The following is a 16,759-nucleotide window of genomic DNA, read 5'->3' as shown; positions in this document are numbered from 1 at the left end:
TAAACAGGAAGATATAACTATAGTAAGTGTATGTACACCAGTGCCATAGCATCTGGCTAATCAAAACAAATATTAATATGTGAAAAGAAAGTATAAAATACAAAACAATAATAATGAAAGGCATGTATAGTAGCTGTGTAATGGAAACTGTCCTATCTAGTAACATGTTATTTAACTTCATGGCATTGTGAACTTCCATTTTTTCTTTCTATTACTGATTTTGTAACATGACTTTTCATTTGAGGGGATGTACAATAGCTGTGAAATGGAGACTAACATATCCAGATGTGAGACTACAATGTAGTATGCATTTCTACTTCCAGACAAAGATGGACTTACAATGAAACTGTTTGCTATATCTTGACAATAGGATGCTGGACTCTCTGCCATTGTCCATGCCCGCAATGATGGATATATGACTGAGTATGAAGAACTATATTTTAGTAATGATATAGAGGAACTAGGTGGGGGGAGGGAATTGGGGAGGGGATAAGGGAAATGCCAGAAGCCTATGGAACTGTATCGTAAAATGATAATAATAATAATGAAAATTAAAAAAGAAAAAAAAATGAAGGACTTCAATACCATATCTTAAAAATGGACACATGAAGTAAATAACAACACCACCAAAAATCAACACAGACGCAACAGAGCTAATCTATACATTGGGACAAATTGATCTAATTGATACCTACAGAATACTTATCCCACAAATACAGATTTTACATGCCTTTCTTTAGGTCACAAAAAGCTTTTTTTAGGATAGATCATATGCATAGTGATTAAGAAACTCTTGACAGGTTAAAAGTGAAATCATACATCTTTTCTGACCACAATGGACAAAAACTGGAGATTAAAAACTCAAAGAACTAAATAAAACATGCAAATACACATTCTAGTATTATATGAGCTCTGATTTCTAAAAATTATATTGCTTTCTCAAATTCTAACTATATTTTACTGTATTCTGTGATTTTAATTAGATATGATGCTAATTCAGGAATCCTCTGAAACTCTTTCCATGAGGCCTGCATCACTTTAATTCTAAAACCAGGAAAAGAGGCAGGAAAGAGAACTATAGACCAATGTCTCTTACGAATATAGATGCAAAAAACTATTGAACAAAATGCCTGCTAATTAAATAAAACAACATATAATAACAACTAAGTACTGAAACAAAAAATACACATTCAAATCTATGGAACAAGATAGAACTTCCAGAAATTAATCCGTATTTCCATAGCCAACCAATTGTTTTCAGTCAACCTGGAATCAATCCAGGAGAAAGAACAATATCTTCAACAATTGGCACTTAGGAAATTCTATTTATGTGTGCATAGGCTTGAAACAAGACCCCCCTACCTTACACTTTATACAAAAATCAACCCAAAGTGAATGAAAGATCTAAACCTGTTACCTGATACTGTAACATTATTAGAGAAAAAAATGGGAAACCTTCTGTGACATGGCAGAGGTAAAAACATTTTGTAAAAGATCCCAGAAGCAAAGGCAATGGAAGCAAAAATTTTCAAATGCGATTGATCAAGTTCAGAAGCTTCTGCAATTGCAAAGGAGGAAATAAACAGTGCAGGAGAAAAAATGTGCAAATTATAAAACTGATAGAGGATTAATAATCCATAATCTATAAAAAGCTAAAAATCAACAACAACAGCAAGAAACTTAGTTATTAAACGACAAATGACATGAATAGTAATTTTCAAAGGAGGAAATACAGATGCATGAAAAAAGATGTTCAGGATCACCAAACATCATGTGAGTGCAAATAAAAACCACAAGTGGATTTCACCTCATCTAGTAAGAAAGATATCATCTGAAAAACACACAAAGATATGTATTTGTTTTTAGCAAGGATGTTGGGAAAAGCATATCCTGACCCACTATAGGTTGAAATGTACACTATTACAATGATTATAAATTATAGTATGGAGATGTTTCAGCAATTGAAAAATAGCTCTACAATATAATCCAGCCCTCTGAAACCTGGGAGCTTACCTAAAGTAAGTGAAATCAGCACACGAATAGTTATTTCTACCCCATGTTAATTGTAGCTCAATTCACAATAATTAAGGCACGGTATCAACCCATATGTCCATCATCCAATGACTAAATAAAGAAATGCACTATGAAACACTATTCAGGTGTATAAAGATTAAAATCCCGTGTTTTGCAACTAGAAAGCATCATGTTGTGCAAAATAAACCAGTCTCATAAAGACAATTACCATATGTTTTCCCTGATTTGTGGAAGCCAATACACAGAGCATTAAAATATACTGTAAGTGAGTGAAATTGACATTTTGAACTTTGATTACTGCTTATACTCCTGCCTATACTTTTGAGAAACATTTGCTTCCTCTACTTTCCCTTTGTTCAGTTCTTTACTTAGTGGAGAGTTAAACTGAAAAGCTTACATTGTAATATTACAAGGAAAAATAAGGAAGGAGGAGGGAGGGCAGAAGCCTGGCTTTGAGGGAGGGCACGGTCAGAAGCATCACTACACTTCTACAACTGTATATATAAAGCAAAAAGAACTGTTCATCTTATATAAATAGTTTTAAAAATGCCTCATGTTTCTTATCTGTCATTGAAGTACACCCTCTTTTCTCCTTCCACCCGTCTCTTCCCTCATCCCTTCCTTCCTTTCTTCTCTCTCTCATTCTTTGTGTGTGTATTTATGTTGCTAGGTATATATAAGTATGCAGACATACATAAAAGAAATGGCATTGTCACAAAATAAAACTTATGCTTCAATATTCTGTGAGCTCTGATATTTTAGGACTGTATTGCATTCTCAAATTCTGTTGTATTCTAGTCTATTCCAAAATTGTAATTGAGTACAGTGCTAATCATAATCAATTAAATTCAATAATGGGTCACAACTCAAAGGTTAGACACTAGGTATTTTCTTTATCTATAATTATTTACAGTGATGGTAACTTAATTAGTGATATAACTTAATTCACAAAATAATTATTCATTATTTATAGATTAGCATTATCATCAACATTATCAACCAAAATAACAACTCCTGAAGTTGTTTCTGGATACAAAATTCACATGAGTAGTTACATTTAAATATGTATCATTTCAGTGCTTTAGGGATTCATAACAGCTCATATAAAATAAGGAAACCACACTGAGACAGAACAATGGTAGTCTGTCCATTTCTTTTTCTTACTACTCCCACCTAAGTGTATCTTACTTCTTAACCTGAAAAAAAAAATCATTTTACAGGTTAAAAGCAATAGCTTCTCAGTTTTAATGAATGTCAGATGAAGGCAAGAGAAGAGTTAAATAACTCAAAATTGAGATAGAAGTTTTCTTCTCACATTTTTTTGCCAGACAAGCTGAGTGAAGAACAAACACAACAGCAAGGCAGGATCTACAGTCTGTTTGAACATCAAACTGCATTGCTATGAAGGATGGGATGGAGGAGGGAAAATGAGGGAGTCTTTCTCTTTTCTACATTTATTTGGTATTGGTGGTCCTGCAGTGAACCTGAAATTTGGGTAGTGGAAAAAATGCTGGATAGCAACAGTATCCAATATTTGAGTAAGATTCATCATTTCTTTGTGTATGTGAACTAATACTGAATCATTGCATTGACTTAGATTTAGAACTGTTTAGGACTTCGGTCACTGCCTTGGTCAGAGTTAACTATATTTCTACATTTGCTGCCATTTGAATTATATTAACACGTACCGCAATTTGAATCAAACACATAATAATCTCCTGTAAACCATCCAAATAATACTGCTGAAAAAGATCTTGCTTAGCACTCTATGAATATGTCATTTTTTAAAATGTAGTCTTCAACCATGGAATGAATATTTCAGTGATATGCTTACCCAATAACTGGCTGGAATTTAATATTCACCACTTTTTAGTGTTAATAGGAAAATAGCAATTACATTAATTTTCTTTTAAAATAAATATGAGATTATTTCAGGTGTGGATTTCCAAGCATATATTTTCATAACTAGTAATTCACTTTGGACATCATCTCCCAGGAGTGGTGGCTGTCCTTACTTGGACCATCAGGCAGTTGTGTGAAACTCAAGGAGAGGAAAAGCAAGAGGTAGAGAGAAGGAGATAGCGAAGGTTTGGGTAAATTATATGATAGCTCCCTCTGTGGTTGCAATGACTTTAGGAACTTGTAAGATTCATGATCTTTTCATAGGGACTATCATTCCTTTCATGGTTCAGGGAGAAAAATGTCTTTAAACATCAACAGTAACACTAAAGCCAAAATTACAACTACAGAGCGCCAAATGCAAATGCAATCTTGGCGCATGGAGGGCAATACAGTCTCCATGTCTGTGAGTGCTGGTTCTTTGAGGGCTCCACCCACGCTAAATTTACGTTGTCTTCCCAGCAACCAGCACTTTGTGAGGCTGAAGGAGCTGGCACGTGCTAGTAGTGTTAACATGTTTCTTTCTCTTCCTTATAATCACGTATCTTAATTTTTATAGATTTATTTCATGCACTCTGAGTTGGCTTTTAAGAATATATCTAATTTTGTTATTTGCTTTTTGAGATTAAGAGAATTCATTTCCTGTTTTCCTGCCATGTGCATTTGCTAGCATTTTTTTCAAAATCTTTTGTAAGTAGATATTTAATGGGAATGTGCCAGGATGACACAAGAAGTCAACAGTCAAGTTAAAACAAAATACCTTAACGTGAACAAACACAGTGCAGCAGTGAGTAGATACCTAGAACCTAAGCAACAAACAAAAAACAATTCATAGCACAACAATTTGTGCACTGAAAATTACATTTTTGTCTTAAGTGTTAAAAGCGTGGTTTGGATCACTGCTTCTCAATAGGGAAGTAAAGGGGAAAATACATTATTTTGGGTCTTTCTTGGACTGAATTTTAAATATCATTAAAAGAAGGCTACATTTTAATGTTAATCAAAGAAGAAAAGGCTTGCTATGGATTTAAAAATTAATAAAAGTGGATTTCAGTAAAATCCTTTCGAGTGGAAAAGTTTTAAATTACACATATACTGTACAGGAAAATGATGTACTTCAGAAATGCAATGCCAAGTTACATCTGAAGCTAGATTTCATCATGATTTTTAATAGGCAAACATTGAGGTGCTGTATCAAACTTCTTAGAGCTGACAGAGCGATTATTACTGGTGTCCTGGGTGGTTAAGAAAGATGCTCAAAGTCACATGGTGATTAGATATCAGAAATACTATCAGATACAGATATTCCAAATCAATGATCCGTATATTGTAGCTGTAGATACTAGTTCAAGGTGAGCCAGAGACATGGAAGTGTTTCCTACCAACTTATTAAAGAGATAGTAAGCCTTTGAGAAGTTCCTAGTAGACTGGTATCAATCCTTCTCTCCCAGAGCATACTAGAAATGTTCATCTGAGAATGCATTTGAAATCAGACGTCCAATACCTTACCATAGATCTCACACAACCGTCTGAATTTTAAAAAGATTCCCATGGAGAGTTTTATGCATGTTCAAGTATGAAAAGTAATGAAGAGTTAGAAATGGGAAAATCTGGGTGTCTGAATTCATTCGCAGTCCTGAGGCACACAGGACTTAACTTTTAGGACACCAGCTTTTTTCTCTATGAAATGGGGGTCACAATATCCAGTTTAAAGATTACTGCAGTCATTAGATGAATGCAAATACATGTTAGTGGGACTCAATGGGTGTTTAAGAAATGCAGACTCAATTCATACGTAAATTCATGGATGTTATATAGGACAGTTCAGGCACTTAAGAGAATTCGGTGAACTCTGTTTCCCAAGTATATTACACAAAGAAATACCTATGTTAGAATCAATTTAAATTAAACTTGCTGGTATATCTACAATTTTATGCCCTAGAGATTTTCTACAGAATTATTCTCAGCAGAGCAATTATAGGTGAGGCTGCCCTATAATAAGATATCTTTGCTACTTCATTAAATAAACCCCCTTGCAAGGGCTCCAAAATGGACCTGTCTTATACCAAATTCCATTATACTGAAAATAATCTTATAAGAAGGCCCTGGTGCGGGTTCAATCGTCCTGGATACCTAACGTTTACCATAAGGGGAATGTGTTCTAGAACACTGATTCCCAAAATCTGGTTCTCAGACCAATGTCTTTACTGATGCAACGGGAAAGCAAAAACAAAGTCCACGTAGATTTTTTTTTATAAAATTAAAATATAATCTATTTATAAAGTTTCTTCCTAAGAGTGTATTTTTTTCTATTTTCCTGCTACTTTCTTGTTTATTAAGAATGGAGAGTTCTGGTTGGTAAGGAATAAACTCCTTTGTCTTTTTTCGTTCAGTGGGGTTATTTGAAGCTTTGGGTTTTGAAGGATGCACACAGATATGATCTAATTCAACAGATGTGAATCTTTCAATTACTCAGTCCTATGACAATGATTGAAACAATAATATGGTTTAGGTTGTATGTCACAAATTAAGAACCTCTGGTAATCTGACTGTTTTCCCAAAGTGACATGAAACATTTGATGACGACATTTTCCAATCATTACCTTGTCCTAGCAGTCTTTTATTAGTTATTTTTCTCATGAAAGTATAGCTAGAATGTTTGTGGATATTCTCTTCCCACTTTTTTGCTCAAGCCAAACAATTTATGAATGGATGCATTGCCTCATGCACAAATACAACTTAACAGAATTTTTCCTTATAGAATCACTGCTGTATTATGCGTAAATTTATACAGCTATCTTTTGGGATTATAGGCCATCACATTTAGAAATAAAGAGTGACTTATTGAGAATTTACATTGTGGAGCCAGCAGCATTATTAGAGCAGTTTAGTCCACCATTTGCAATACTGACATTTCATACCAGAATTCCAGTTGAGTCCTGACTCCTCTGCTTCCAATCCAGCTTCTTGCCTGTGGACCTGCAGTTTAAGCAGAAAATAGCCCAAATTCTTGGGCTCCTCCATTCTTGGGGGAGATCAGCATTGAGTTCCTGGTGTCTAATTTCAGTTTGGCCAGTGCAGACATTTGGGAAGTTAACCAGTGAAAGATTCTTTCTGCCCATCCCCTCCATCATTTTCCACCCCATGTAACTACGACCTTCAAATAAATAAATCTTCAAAAATGAGTTGGTGTTCTTCAGTTAAATGCTTTGGCCTGCTGCTTTGGCTTCTAAATTGCTACAGACATAAGTACCAAAAAAAAAAATTGATTTAGTAAAACTTGAGACTGATTGATAAATTTAACACAGAGCTAAGGAATGATTGCACCTATATAATCAGTTTAACTTCATTTATAAAAAAGAACATTTATAAAAAACAAAGTTATTTCAATAAGTACATTAAAGCAAATGCCTACTATTTTACAAAATCCTAAAAAAAAACCCCTAAATTTAATTTTTTTTAAATCTAAACTGTTATTTTCTGAATCACTGTATGCTTTTTTCTCTTAACCATCATAAAATATTACCCCAAATTTACTTATCTGATTAAGGACTGTGGTTTGGAATCAAAAGGAGTTAATATTTTGTGAAGAGTACAAGGAAATTTGCAGTGAAGCCAACCGTTTCTAATGGATTTGTTAGATGTATTTGAAAGTATCCTGCCAAACAATAAGTATCTATAAATCATTAGTTTTTACTCAGTTCTTATTTTTTAAAGTTTTATTAAGTCAGTTATACAGAGAGAAGAAGAGACAGAGAAAAATCCTCCATCTGCTGGTTTATTCCCTATTTAAATGGTAGCTATGGCAAAAGCTGAGCCCATCTGAAGCCAGGAGCCAGGAGCTTCCTTCAGGTCTCCCTGGTGGGTACAGGATCCCAAGACTTTGGATCATCCTCGACTGCTTTCCCAGGCTACACGCAGGGAGCTTGGGGGGAAGTGGAGCAGCCAAGATACGAACCAGTGCTTTCATGGGATCCTAGCACATGCCAGAGAGGAATTTAGTCATCAGGCTACCGTGCCAGACCCTCAGGTCTTATTTTTACAATTTGAATTTGTGGTGTACTTTTTACTGTAATCAATGCTCTGTACATTCCTGCAGCTGACTTCGCTTCACCCAGTTGGCTAATGTTTTATATGCATCATAGCTTCTCAAAAGCATGTAGTGCAGGGGAGGGATCACTAGCTATCCTTCAAAACCTGTTGTCCATGTTCTCAACAACAGGAAAACTGCATGGATCCTTTGGAATAATAGACTTCTCAGTCTCCTTTGCAATTATGTCTGGTGATATAATTTGACAAAATAGTGGTATGGTCTGGCAAATTCTGTCCAAAGGAGGAAAAAGGGAAAATTTGGGGTTACAGTGTCTGGGAAGTGAATCTATCGAGACCCAGTGTGGCCTCAGGCTTTCATCTCACGAGAATGTGGGCACTGACACCAGCAGCTACCATTTTGGATTTTGCAGTTGAAGTCCCAATTTAAGGATTGTAGAATAATTTATTTCCCTGATGATCATATGCTGACAACCCTTGACTAGCTGTGTTTATGGACACTTTGGTAGATCTGCTTCTCAGGTCTGATCATGAGTGTAAAACCTATTTAACATAGTGTGGTAGCTATCCTATTTCACTCAATATTGAAATCTAAGAGAAAAAGAGCTGCATTAAATAATGCCTGAGAAATTTCGGAGTATGTGAAATTTAGAAGGCAAATAGAGGAGAAGGGTTAATAAGGCTAAAAACCTGTTCTGTTCCCAGTAGCTTTAGTTTATGAAGAGACATTCTAGGTAAGATTTTAAAGTTAACTCCCAAGATAATTAGACAAAAGCTAGGCCAGATGTCTAAGCTAAGTTCTGGTCTCAAAATAATTACCTTTGTTAATTTCTAGTAATTAGTGTCAGCATCCAAAAGTTTCCTGAAACTCCAGGGAGAGAGAAAGGGAAAGGCAGAAGCTGTGGGATAGGGGATCAACATTTTTCTAGTGAAATTGTATTCTGGAGTCACCGAATCCAGGGGCAAATTTTGATCTTGGGGTTTTATGGAATCTCTTCTTCTGCCTGGTCTTGATTTGAAGTTTTTCTGGAATTTTATTTATTGCCTTTTTTCTTTCATTGATGAAAGGATTTCTTACATCTAGAACTATGCTAACTGTGTTCACACTAGGAAATAAAATCCAGTTTGAAGTGGCTCTCACAGAGATCCCCGGGGACCTTCACAAAGAGTCTTTTTAGCATTCTTTTCTTAGCCAGGGGCTGAGTGGCTAGTGGTGCCTTGTTGGTAATCTAGATTTGTTGCTGTTATTTGTTACAGAGTTTCGAGGTTTACATAGTACGTTCTGCTGCTTTTCTTTGTGGAGATGATCCCTTCTGAGAATTGAAGTATTTATAGGTGTGCCTATTTCTGCGCTACTAATCATTTCCTGTTTACTTGGAGGCTCCTCTTTTGGAACCTAATTCCTCTTTAAATATTTGGGGGGGGGGCAACATTCCTTGAGATCATCCACGAATAGCTCCTGATGGAGCTTGCAATTAATAGTGAAGATCCACTTTACTCTTTAAATATTTAGCGCTTCATATGTGATGTCTACCTACTTTTATCTCCCACGGTGGATCCATCACTACTCGCACCATCTGTGTTTAAGCGTTCACTACATCGTCTACTTCATTGGACCATTACAGCAATGAACCCTGCCTTAACTATTGTTTTTCAACTAACATCATCAGTGCTCAGCTGGCAAGTACAGAATGCTTTAAAGTGACTTTAAAACTTGGTGAACTATGTCGTCACCAGTGCCTATTTCTATTCACACTTTGTGTTTCTATTGGTTGAAGGAGTCACAAGAGGGGCAGTTTTCCCTGCCATCTGTTTTACATTTTAGCAGTGGTACTCTAGTTTGTTTTAGTCCATGGGATACTTTTCAGTGCTAAGATATTGACAATCTTTACCCACTTACAAATAGAAAAGGCAGATGTTCACAAAGACCATTGAAAATAGCCTTTCATAAAGACAAGTGAAAAATGAAACTCCATGACAAAGTAAAATGGTATCATTTTGTTTTTAGTAAGTTTTAGCTATATGGTCAGCTCATGCTAAAAAGATGATTATGCTTTTTAGATGATTATGTATAGCCATAATATGTGTATACAAAAAGGAGACAATTTACATCTTCATTACCTGTGTATTTCTAGAGTCTATACTCTAAAGTTAACTCCCACTATGATCATACTTAATATTTATAGCTTTTATAAATATATGTCTGCATTTTTTTATGTAACTATTAACCTCAGGCTTCCTTAACAGAGAAAAAATATGAAGCATGCTTTTGGGGCTGTTTCCATATGTTAAACTCACACACTGTTAATTTTTAGGCATGTCTTATTTGTTTTAGAGAAATTTAAAATCGCAAAATCCTAATATTCAAATTTTCTACCCCACCATTCTACTCATTACAGGGTGATCAAAACCATCCAATGCAGGTAGAACAAGTTTCCATTTTATAGCTTCCTGTCACCAATGTATATTTCTTTGAACTCCATACCTCAAGTGCTGTTCTAAACTGTCCCGCTGCCAAGGCATATTTCTTTTGTCTATAGCAAGAGCTGGCATCCTTTAAGGCTACTTGAAGCCATTTGTCAATCTGAGGCAGAAAGCTGAAATTAGGTGCGCCCAGAGGACCTACTATTTCAGCAGTTCGGCATGCTGGCGGAATCCTAGTGGATGCGGAGGGCTCTATAAACTCATAGTTCACGTTCTCTTCATCAATGTAGACCAACTTCATTTCCACATCCATTATGTTCTTTAGGGGGATGTGAGGCAGCGGCATGGTGATCAACTGATTGTCAAGGTCCATTATCTTGGCCTCCTTCTTTGCAGCTGGCTGCTTCTCACATTCTGCCTTCCGCTTAAGGTTCACTTTCTCTATATCATTGCTTTGTTTTTCTTTGGAACTCTTGGCGATTTTTACTCTTTCTGTTACGAGTTCTATGTGCTTATCACCACCATTTTTCTTACTTTCCTGTGAAATTTCCAGAATGTTTGTTGGGTGTGCTAAGCTGGACATTTTCTTGCTTGTGTTTATCTTTGGAACAAGCTTCGAATTATTACTGTTTCCTGAATCCATTGGTTTTACATAAATCTCCTGTAACAGTGAGATAAGAAAAAAAAAAAATTGAAATAGTGCTTTGACATTTCACTCGGGAAAGCCGCCATCACCACTTACTAATTTCAGGTATTTACCACCTTTAAGCATAACTCACTTTTTATCATCTACTGCCTACTTCAAATGGACTGTGTGTCACTTTCAAAACTCACGGAGAACTTGTTCAACTACAACTAGATACTGACTTTAGAAAAATCTGTGAAAGAATGAATAGTGAATGAATAGTGAAGACTTAGCACACACTCAAATACTAGAGGGGGAAATAATCCATCTCTCCTTATCAAATTTCTTATTAAGGGAGGAGCACGCATTATAGAATACACTATTAATTTACTCAGAAGTTTTGCACATCTAAACAAACATTGCTTTGTTTTAAAAGCTTCCAGAAGTGTTGCAAGCATAATGTTGCCTCGATTTGCTTCTTCTGTTAGTCATGATAATCTCAGGTTTTAGCAGCTTGAAGACAACAGTTGTTTAGAAAAGATTTCAAAGCAGAAAAATGTGACCATCAATCTTACAGCAATGTGGAGCCATATACTCATCATGAATTTGTTGTACTGATATTTTTATAGCAATGATACTCATAACATATGTTATATGAAGTTGAGATATTTTCCTAACATACTGATGTGAACACTGTTACTTAATGGTTTCTCAAGCATGTGAAAAATAGATAAATATTGAAAATATTATGACTAATAGTCTTGATTCAAAGGCATTTGAAGACTTTCTCTACTTCGAGTTTATTTATATCCTAAGACATTTATAATTATTGAGTGTGGTTGATTTCACTGTGTACGACTCTCACTTATTCATTCTCTCCTGGAATGAGCCATACTAAATAATTAGGAATAGAGTAATTAGGAATAAGGTAAAATTTTTTCAACAATCAAAGAATAAAGTCGTTGAGTTGCTTATCACACACAACTATTGTTACCCCCTCTTTTGGGATGCCATTCTCAAATTCCTAGCCTGGAGTACTTCTTCCATAGCTCACCATTCTTTAGGACAGCTTGGGTTAGACACGTGGATTTTTGTAAAGTTCATGGAAAAATAGAACTAAAAGCAGTGTGCATTTTTCATATGCCTTTTGAGGTCGCTGCATATGTTAGGGCAACCACAACAGGGTGAGAAAAAAAGCAGGAAAGCATAGATGAGGATGATGATATGGTAACAGTGAGATAAAAGCTAACACGTGTACTTCTCTTTTTCTAAAGCTAAACTAGTGCCTGATTCAAGAGCATGACATTAGTAGATTCATAGAGCTTACAATTTTGTTAATGTTAATTCAGATAGACTGCTTGCAAACTAACCCCTTTTTAAAAGGAGGTTTGGCTCATATGATTTTTTTTGCAAATGTCTGTAAAAATAAAAACAGGAAATGTTGGGTGAGTTGTTTCAAATTTTCAAGGTATCTTCCAGATAGCTAATCTAACTTTATTTCAAGTACTGGATATTAACGTATATCAGGATATTTGCTGCTCATTGTTAGCAATGCGTTTAGCATAAATGACAGCATGATCTAACTCTGTTGCATTTATTTCACATTTCTTGAATATACATAAATATGTAGTCATCTGCACAATAACTGTTTTCTCACTCTCATTTCCCTTCTTCCATCTCTCCCATCCTCTTCCTTTTTTAAAACATAAACTTTGGTACTCTCCTACCCTGTGCTTTTCTTTCCCTTCCAGAAGAAAAATTCTGTTGTTTTCAAGAACAAGTTTCTGAAACTTCTGCATCTGTCTGTAAACCTCAATATAAAAAGTATCACTTTGGGATCCAATACAGTTTTATACAAGAAACAATGATATAGGGTTAAAATGTACATGCCAGACAAAGTGAAAAGAAATATGTAAATACACATTTAGCATCCAGACATCTGGAAGATCAATTATTCTAAATTTACCCAAGAAAAATTTCAGCTCTCCCTCTTCCAAAATCCAAAATAAATATCTGTATGCCTAAAAGTGTCTGAAATATATTGTCTGAAAAAACATGACCCAATTCAGCCATATTTTACAGTGTTAACTGCAAATCAGCTCAACTCCATTTTAGATGGAGAAACCGTACTTCATAAATATTGTTTCACATATACAGAATGGTGAAGGAAGTATTCAATGTTAGAAGTATGCAATGGTAAAAAGTTATGGAAGTCTAGCTGGATAATCTGGCGAGACCTTTCATGATCTAGCCCAGTGTGAGTTTCTAGCCTTGCCTGGGACTCCAATGAATACCCTGGAGTCAATAACCCCATCTTCTTATCCTTTCTTCATTCTACGTGTTAACATCCAACCAAGAGGTATCCATTTCAATCTCTCTGGAACACCAGAGTTTCAACATTTAGATTTTACATTGCTACTCCAAAAGCACAAGTATATTCTGCTTAGCTTGACATTACTTTAATGCTTTTCACAAAGTAGGCTTTCAATATGTTGATCAATAAAAATTTTGTGAACCAAAGGCTTTTGTTAAGAGAAATAAAATTGGATATTATGTCAAGTTATGGCCTATAACTGAAAAAGATTCTAATGGGGTTTTTGCTTTGCTTTAAATATTGTCTTAGATAAAGCACATTTTTTGCTTTGATAGTTCAAGTGAATCATGTAAGAATTGGGATTAAACTATCAACCACTTCACTTTATTTTGTTGTTAAGTTGATTAACATGGTATTCGTGTTCCTGAAGCACTAAGTTACATTTTAATCATTGTTTATAAATAAAAATAGTTTTAGAGAAAACTGTTAGACAACCATCATGAGTGTCAAAGAAGAATTTGCCGATAACGTCCTTTAAAAATATTCATTATTTTAGAGTCAGTGCAGTCAAATTGATTTCCTTGTTGAGAAATTCTTTAGACTGTATTTCCAGGAGATATTGATAACACAACTCTTGAGCCATCTCCACAATTTTGTAAAAACATCACAGGTATAAGAAACAAAAAGAGATTACTGTTTAATTTTATTTTTTAATCATTCCCAGTGGATAACCGTTTTAATGTATTCAGCAGATTTTCAATACTTTCTTTTCCTGTAAGTGTTTCATCAAGCAATCCTGTGCTGTTCTGGATCCATTGCCTCATAGAACCAATAAGTAGGTTTACAAAGTTATTATTATCAAAAATGATTTTTCAGGTTTCAGATGGAAATAGGTTGGTTAAAAATGAGCAAGTCAGAAAAAGAGAATCCTTAAAAGTAAGCTCTTTGAAACATTCAACATCACAGTTGCTATGGTTTTATTCCTTTTTTAAAAAGGTTCTAATTTTAACTTGCTGTTAAATGTAGCCAGAGAGACATTATGAGGAAAAACACCTTGCTTGTTAGTCTACCAGGACACCTTGGTATTTTAACAACACAACACAACACAATCTCCCATCCAGAGATCATTTGCTTAGCACCTGCGACAAGTAAGGAATAGTGAGAGGTAATATGAGGCAAACTAAAAATGACCAACACGAGGTCTTGGCAGTCTAGTGCTCATTGGTGAAGGTGTGATGGAAGTGGGGGATACAGAGCTGTGTCGAAAAACAATTTTATACCGAAGAGTTACTCTCTCGCTAGACTCTGAACTACAGGAGATTGGAAAGGTATTGCAGTTCCTTTTCTGTGTGGATGTGTAGTTTCTTCAAAGTCTGCAACACATAAGGCCTTCGGAGCACATTTGTTATTAGAATAAATAAGAGGCTAAGGTAACACCTACCACTTACACTACAGTGACCATGACAGACATGCCTCTTCAGGAACAGGAGACTGAAGCAGTTTCAGGATGTAAAGGAAGGCATTTTAGAAGAGGCAGAAAGAGAATGTTTATGTGTAAGCAATTTTTCTTCACTTTTTTCCAAATACCTTTATGGAGGTAGCATCAGCAAAGAGGGGAATTTAGCTCATGCTGCTTTAAAAAAAAAAAAACCACAAAGTTAAACAAGCCATATTTTACCACTATGCATAATAATAACTAAGAACTGCTTTCAGCTAAAGATGTTTATCACTGTATTCACTCACTTATTTCTCACAGTACATTTTGAGCATATTTTTAAGATTTATTTATGCACTTGAAAGGCAGAATGAGAGAGATGGACAAAGAGAGAGAGAGAGAGAAAGAGAGATGGAGATGGAGATCTTTCATCTCCCCACATAAGTGCCACAGCTGAGTTGGGTCTAGCAGAAGCCAGGATCCTAAAATTTTAAATGGGTCTCCCATGGGTGTGCAGAGCCCAAGTACTTGGGCCATCTTCCACTGCTTTCCCAAGTGCATTAGCTGGGAGTTACTGCAACCAAGACTCAAACCTGCACTCTTGTGTGTTGCTGCTGCCTTAGACACCAGCTCAATCCCCTATGCCATAATACCAGCCCTTACAAAAATTTTAGTAGCCCTTTTTGAATGAAGCACAAGAGATTAAACACTTGGAAGGAAACCACTGTGAGAATTTATGAGTTGTAAAACTTGAATCCACAATATTTAACATCAAAGTCCAAATCTCTTGGTCCACAGGATAATAAATCCCTCTGGATTGCACCCCTAGTTAATTATGATTTATATTTTCCTTATTTTAAACAACTTTATTTAAAAGTTAATAACCAGTTATTTAATTTTACCACTGACTTACTGGGCACTAATTTATTCCCCTCGATTTATGGTTAACTTGAGAATATGAACCAACTATGTTGAGGGAGGCATTAGATTTTAAGTGTTTGGGAAAATCTTTAGTTACAAACATAATTATGGCCCTGTGATATCCGAGCTGTTATTAAATTCAGAAAACAGTGATGTGGACATAAAACTTCCACATGAATGCATTCCAGGGTTGTCAAAGTTGGAATTGTCAAACCACTTTCTGATCATCAAGTCAACAAATGGGAATAGTGTCATTAAAACAAACACACTACTTTTCACACTGTGAATATTTGACATGCTGTGTTGGAGAGAATGTTGGAAAGGACACTTTTTTCATTATGTAGTAGAAAGAGCACTCAGGTTGAATGCAAGAAGGCTCTGAATCCTTTATGTATTATTTATTAGTTTATGTTCCAGTGTATCGAATTTTTCTAAACTTTATTGTCTTTGCATGGAGATTGAGAATGAGTGGATCCGTATGAGTCGTACGAGTTGGAAGTGGGATCATGCTACCCCACAGCCACACTGGCAGCATCACTCTGCTCACCCAAAGACTCAGTCCTGTGGTCCTTTGGTCCTTACTCTTGTCGGTGTCTGTCATCTTTCCACATCAGTTCCCCATCTTTTGCTAGCAGATGAGTCCTGTTAATATAAATGCTGATTCAGGAATAAGAGACCCTTTTCTTTTAAGCAAAACCAAAGATAAACCTCCCTGACGCCACCTTTCTCCTTGTTGCAATCACAAGTCACTGCTATCTCCACTCCAGAAAGACTGAGTTCTTTATGTTCCACCCTTTGCCTCATCACAAGCATTCACCACAATTTAATCTCTTCCTACTCATTTCTTACTGTTGATTTTTTTCAGATTATCAGGAATTTTCATGGATTAAATCCAATGGCCAACTCTAGGGCTCTTGGTACCAGTAGTCTCAGTTGATTCTGGTTTATACATTTTCCTCATCATCCAGGGTACCAAACAGATTCATTTTATCTATTTTTCTATTCACCATGCAGTCTCAGTCTGGAAACTTGCTTTTTTCTCTCCTTTATCCAAGAG

At 35.6% G+C, this 16,759-nt stretch overlaps 1 protein-coding gene across 1 annotated transcript in view; it reads right to left on the bottom strand.

The window, feature by feature from the left end:
* The window catches only part of SPATA16 (spermatogenesis associated 16), a 205,164-nt gene extending 188,861 nt beyond the window's left edge, over nt 1–16,303 (bottom strand). Inside the window, exons 1-2 of the mRNA XM_041002591.1 lie at nt 16,250–16,303; nt 10,469–11,068 (exon numbers count right to left, since the gene is read on the bottom strand). Coding sequence (XP_040858525.1) covers nt 10,469–11,068; nt 16,250–16,303 — 654 coding nt within the window. The remainder of the gene's footprint in view (nt 1–10,468; nt 11,069–16,249) is intronic.
* Between the last annotated feature and the right edge of the window lie 456 nt (nt 16,304–16,759).

The sequence above is a fragment of the Ochotona curzoniae genome, unplaced genomic scaffold (genome assembly GCF_017591425.1).
Source record: "Ochotona curzoniae isolate NIBS_2020 unplaced genomic scaffold, NIBS_Ocur_1.0 scaffold_2587, whole genome shotgun sequence".
NCBI lineage: Eukaryota > Metazoa > Chordata > Mammalia > Lagomorpha > Ochotonidae > Ochotona > Ochotona curzoniae.
Note: the sequence above shows the minus strand (reverse complement) of the source record. Positions and strands in the feature narration are given on the sequence as shown.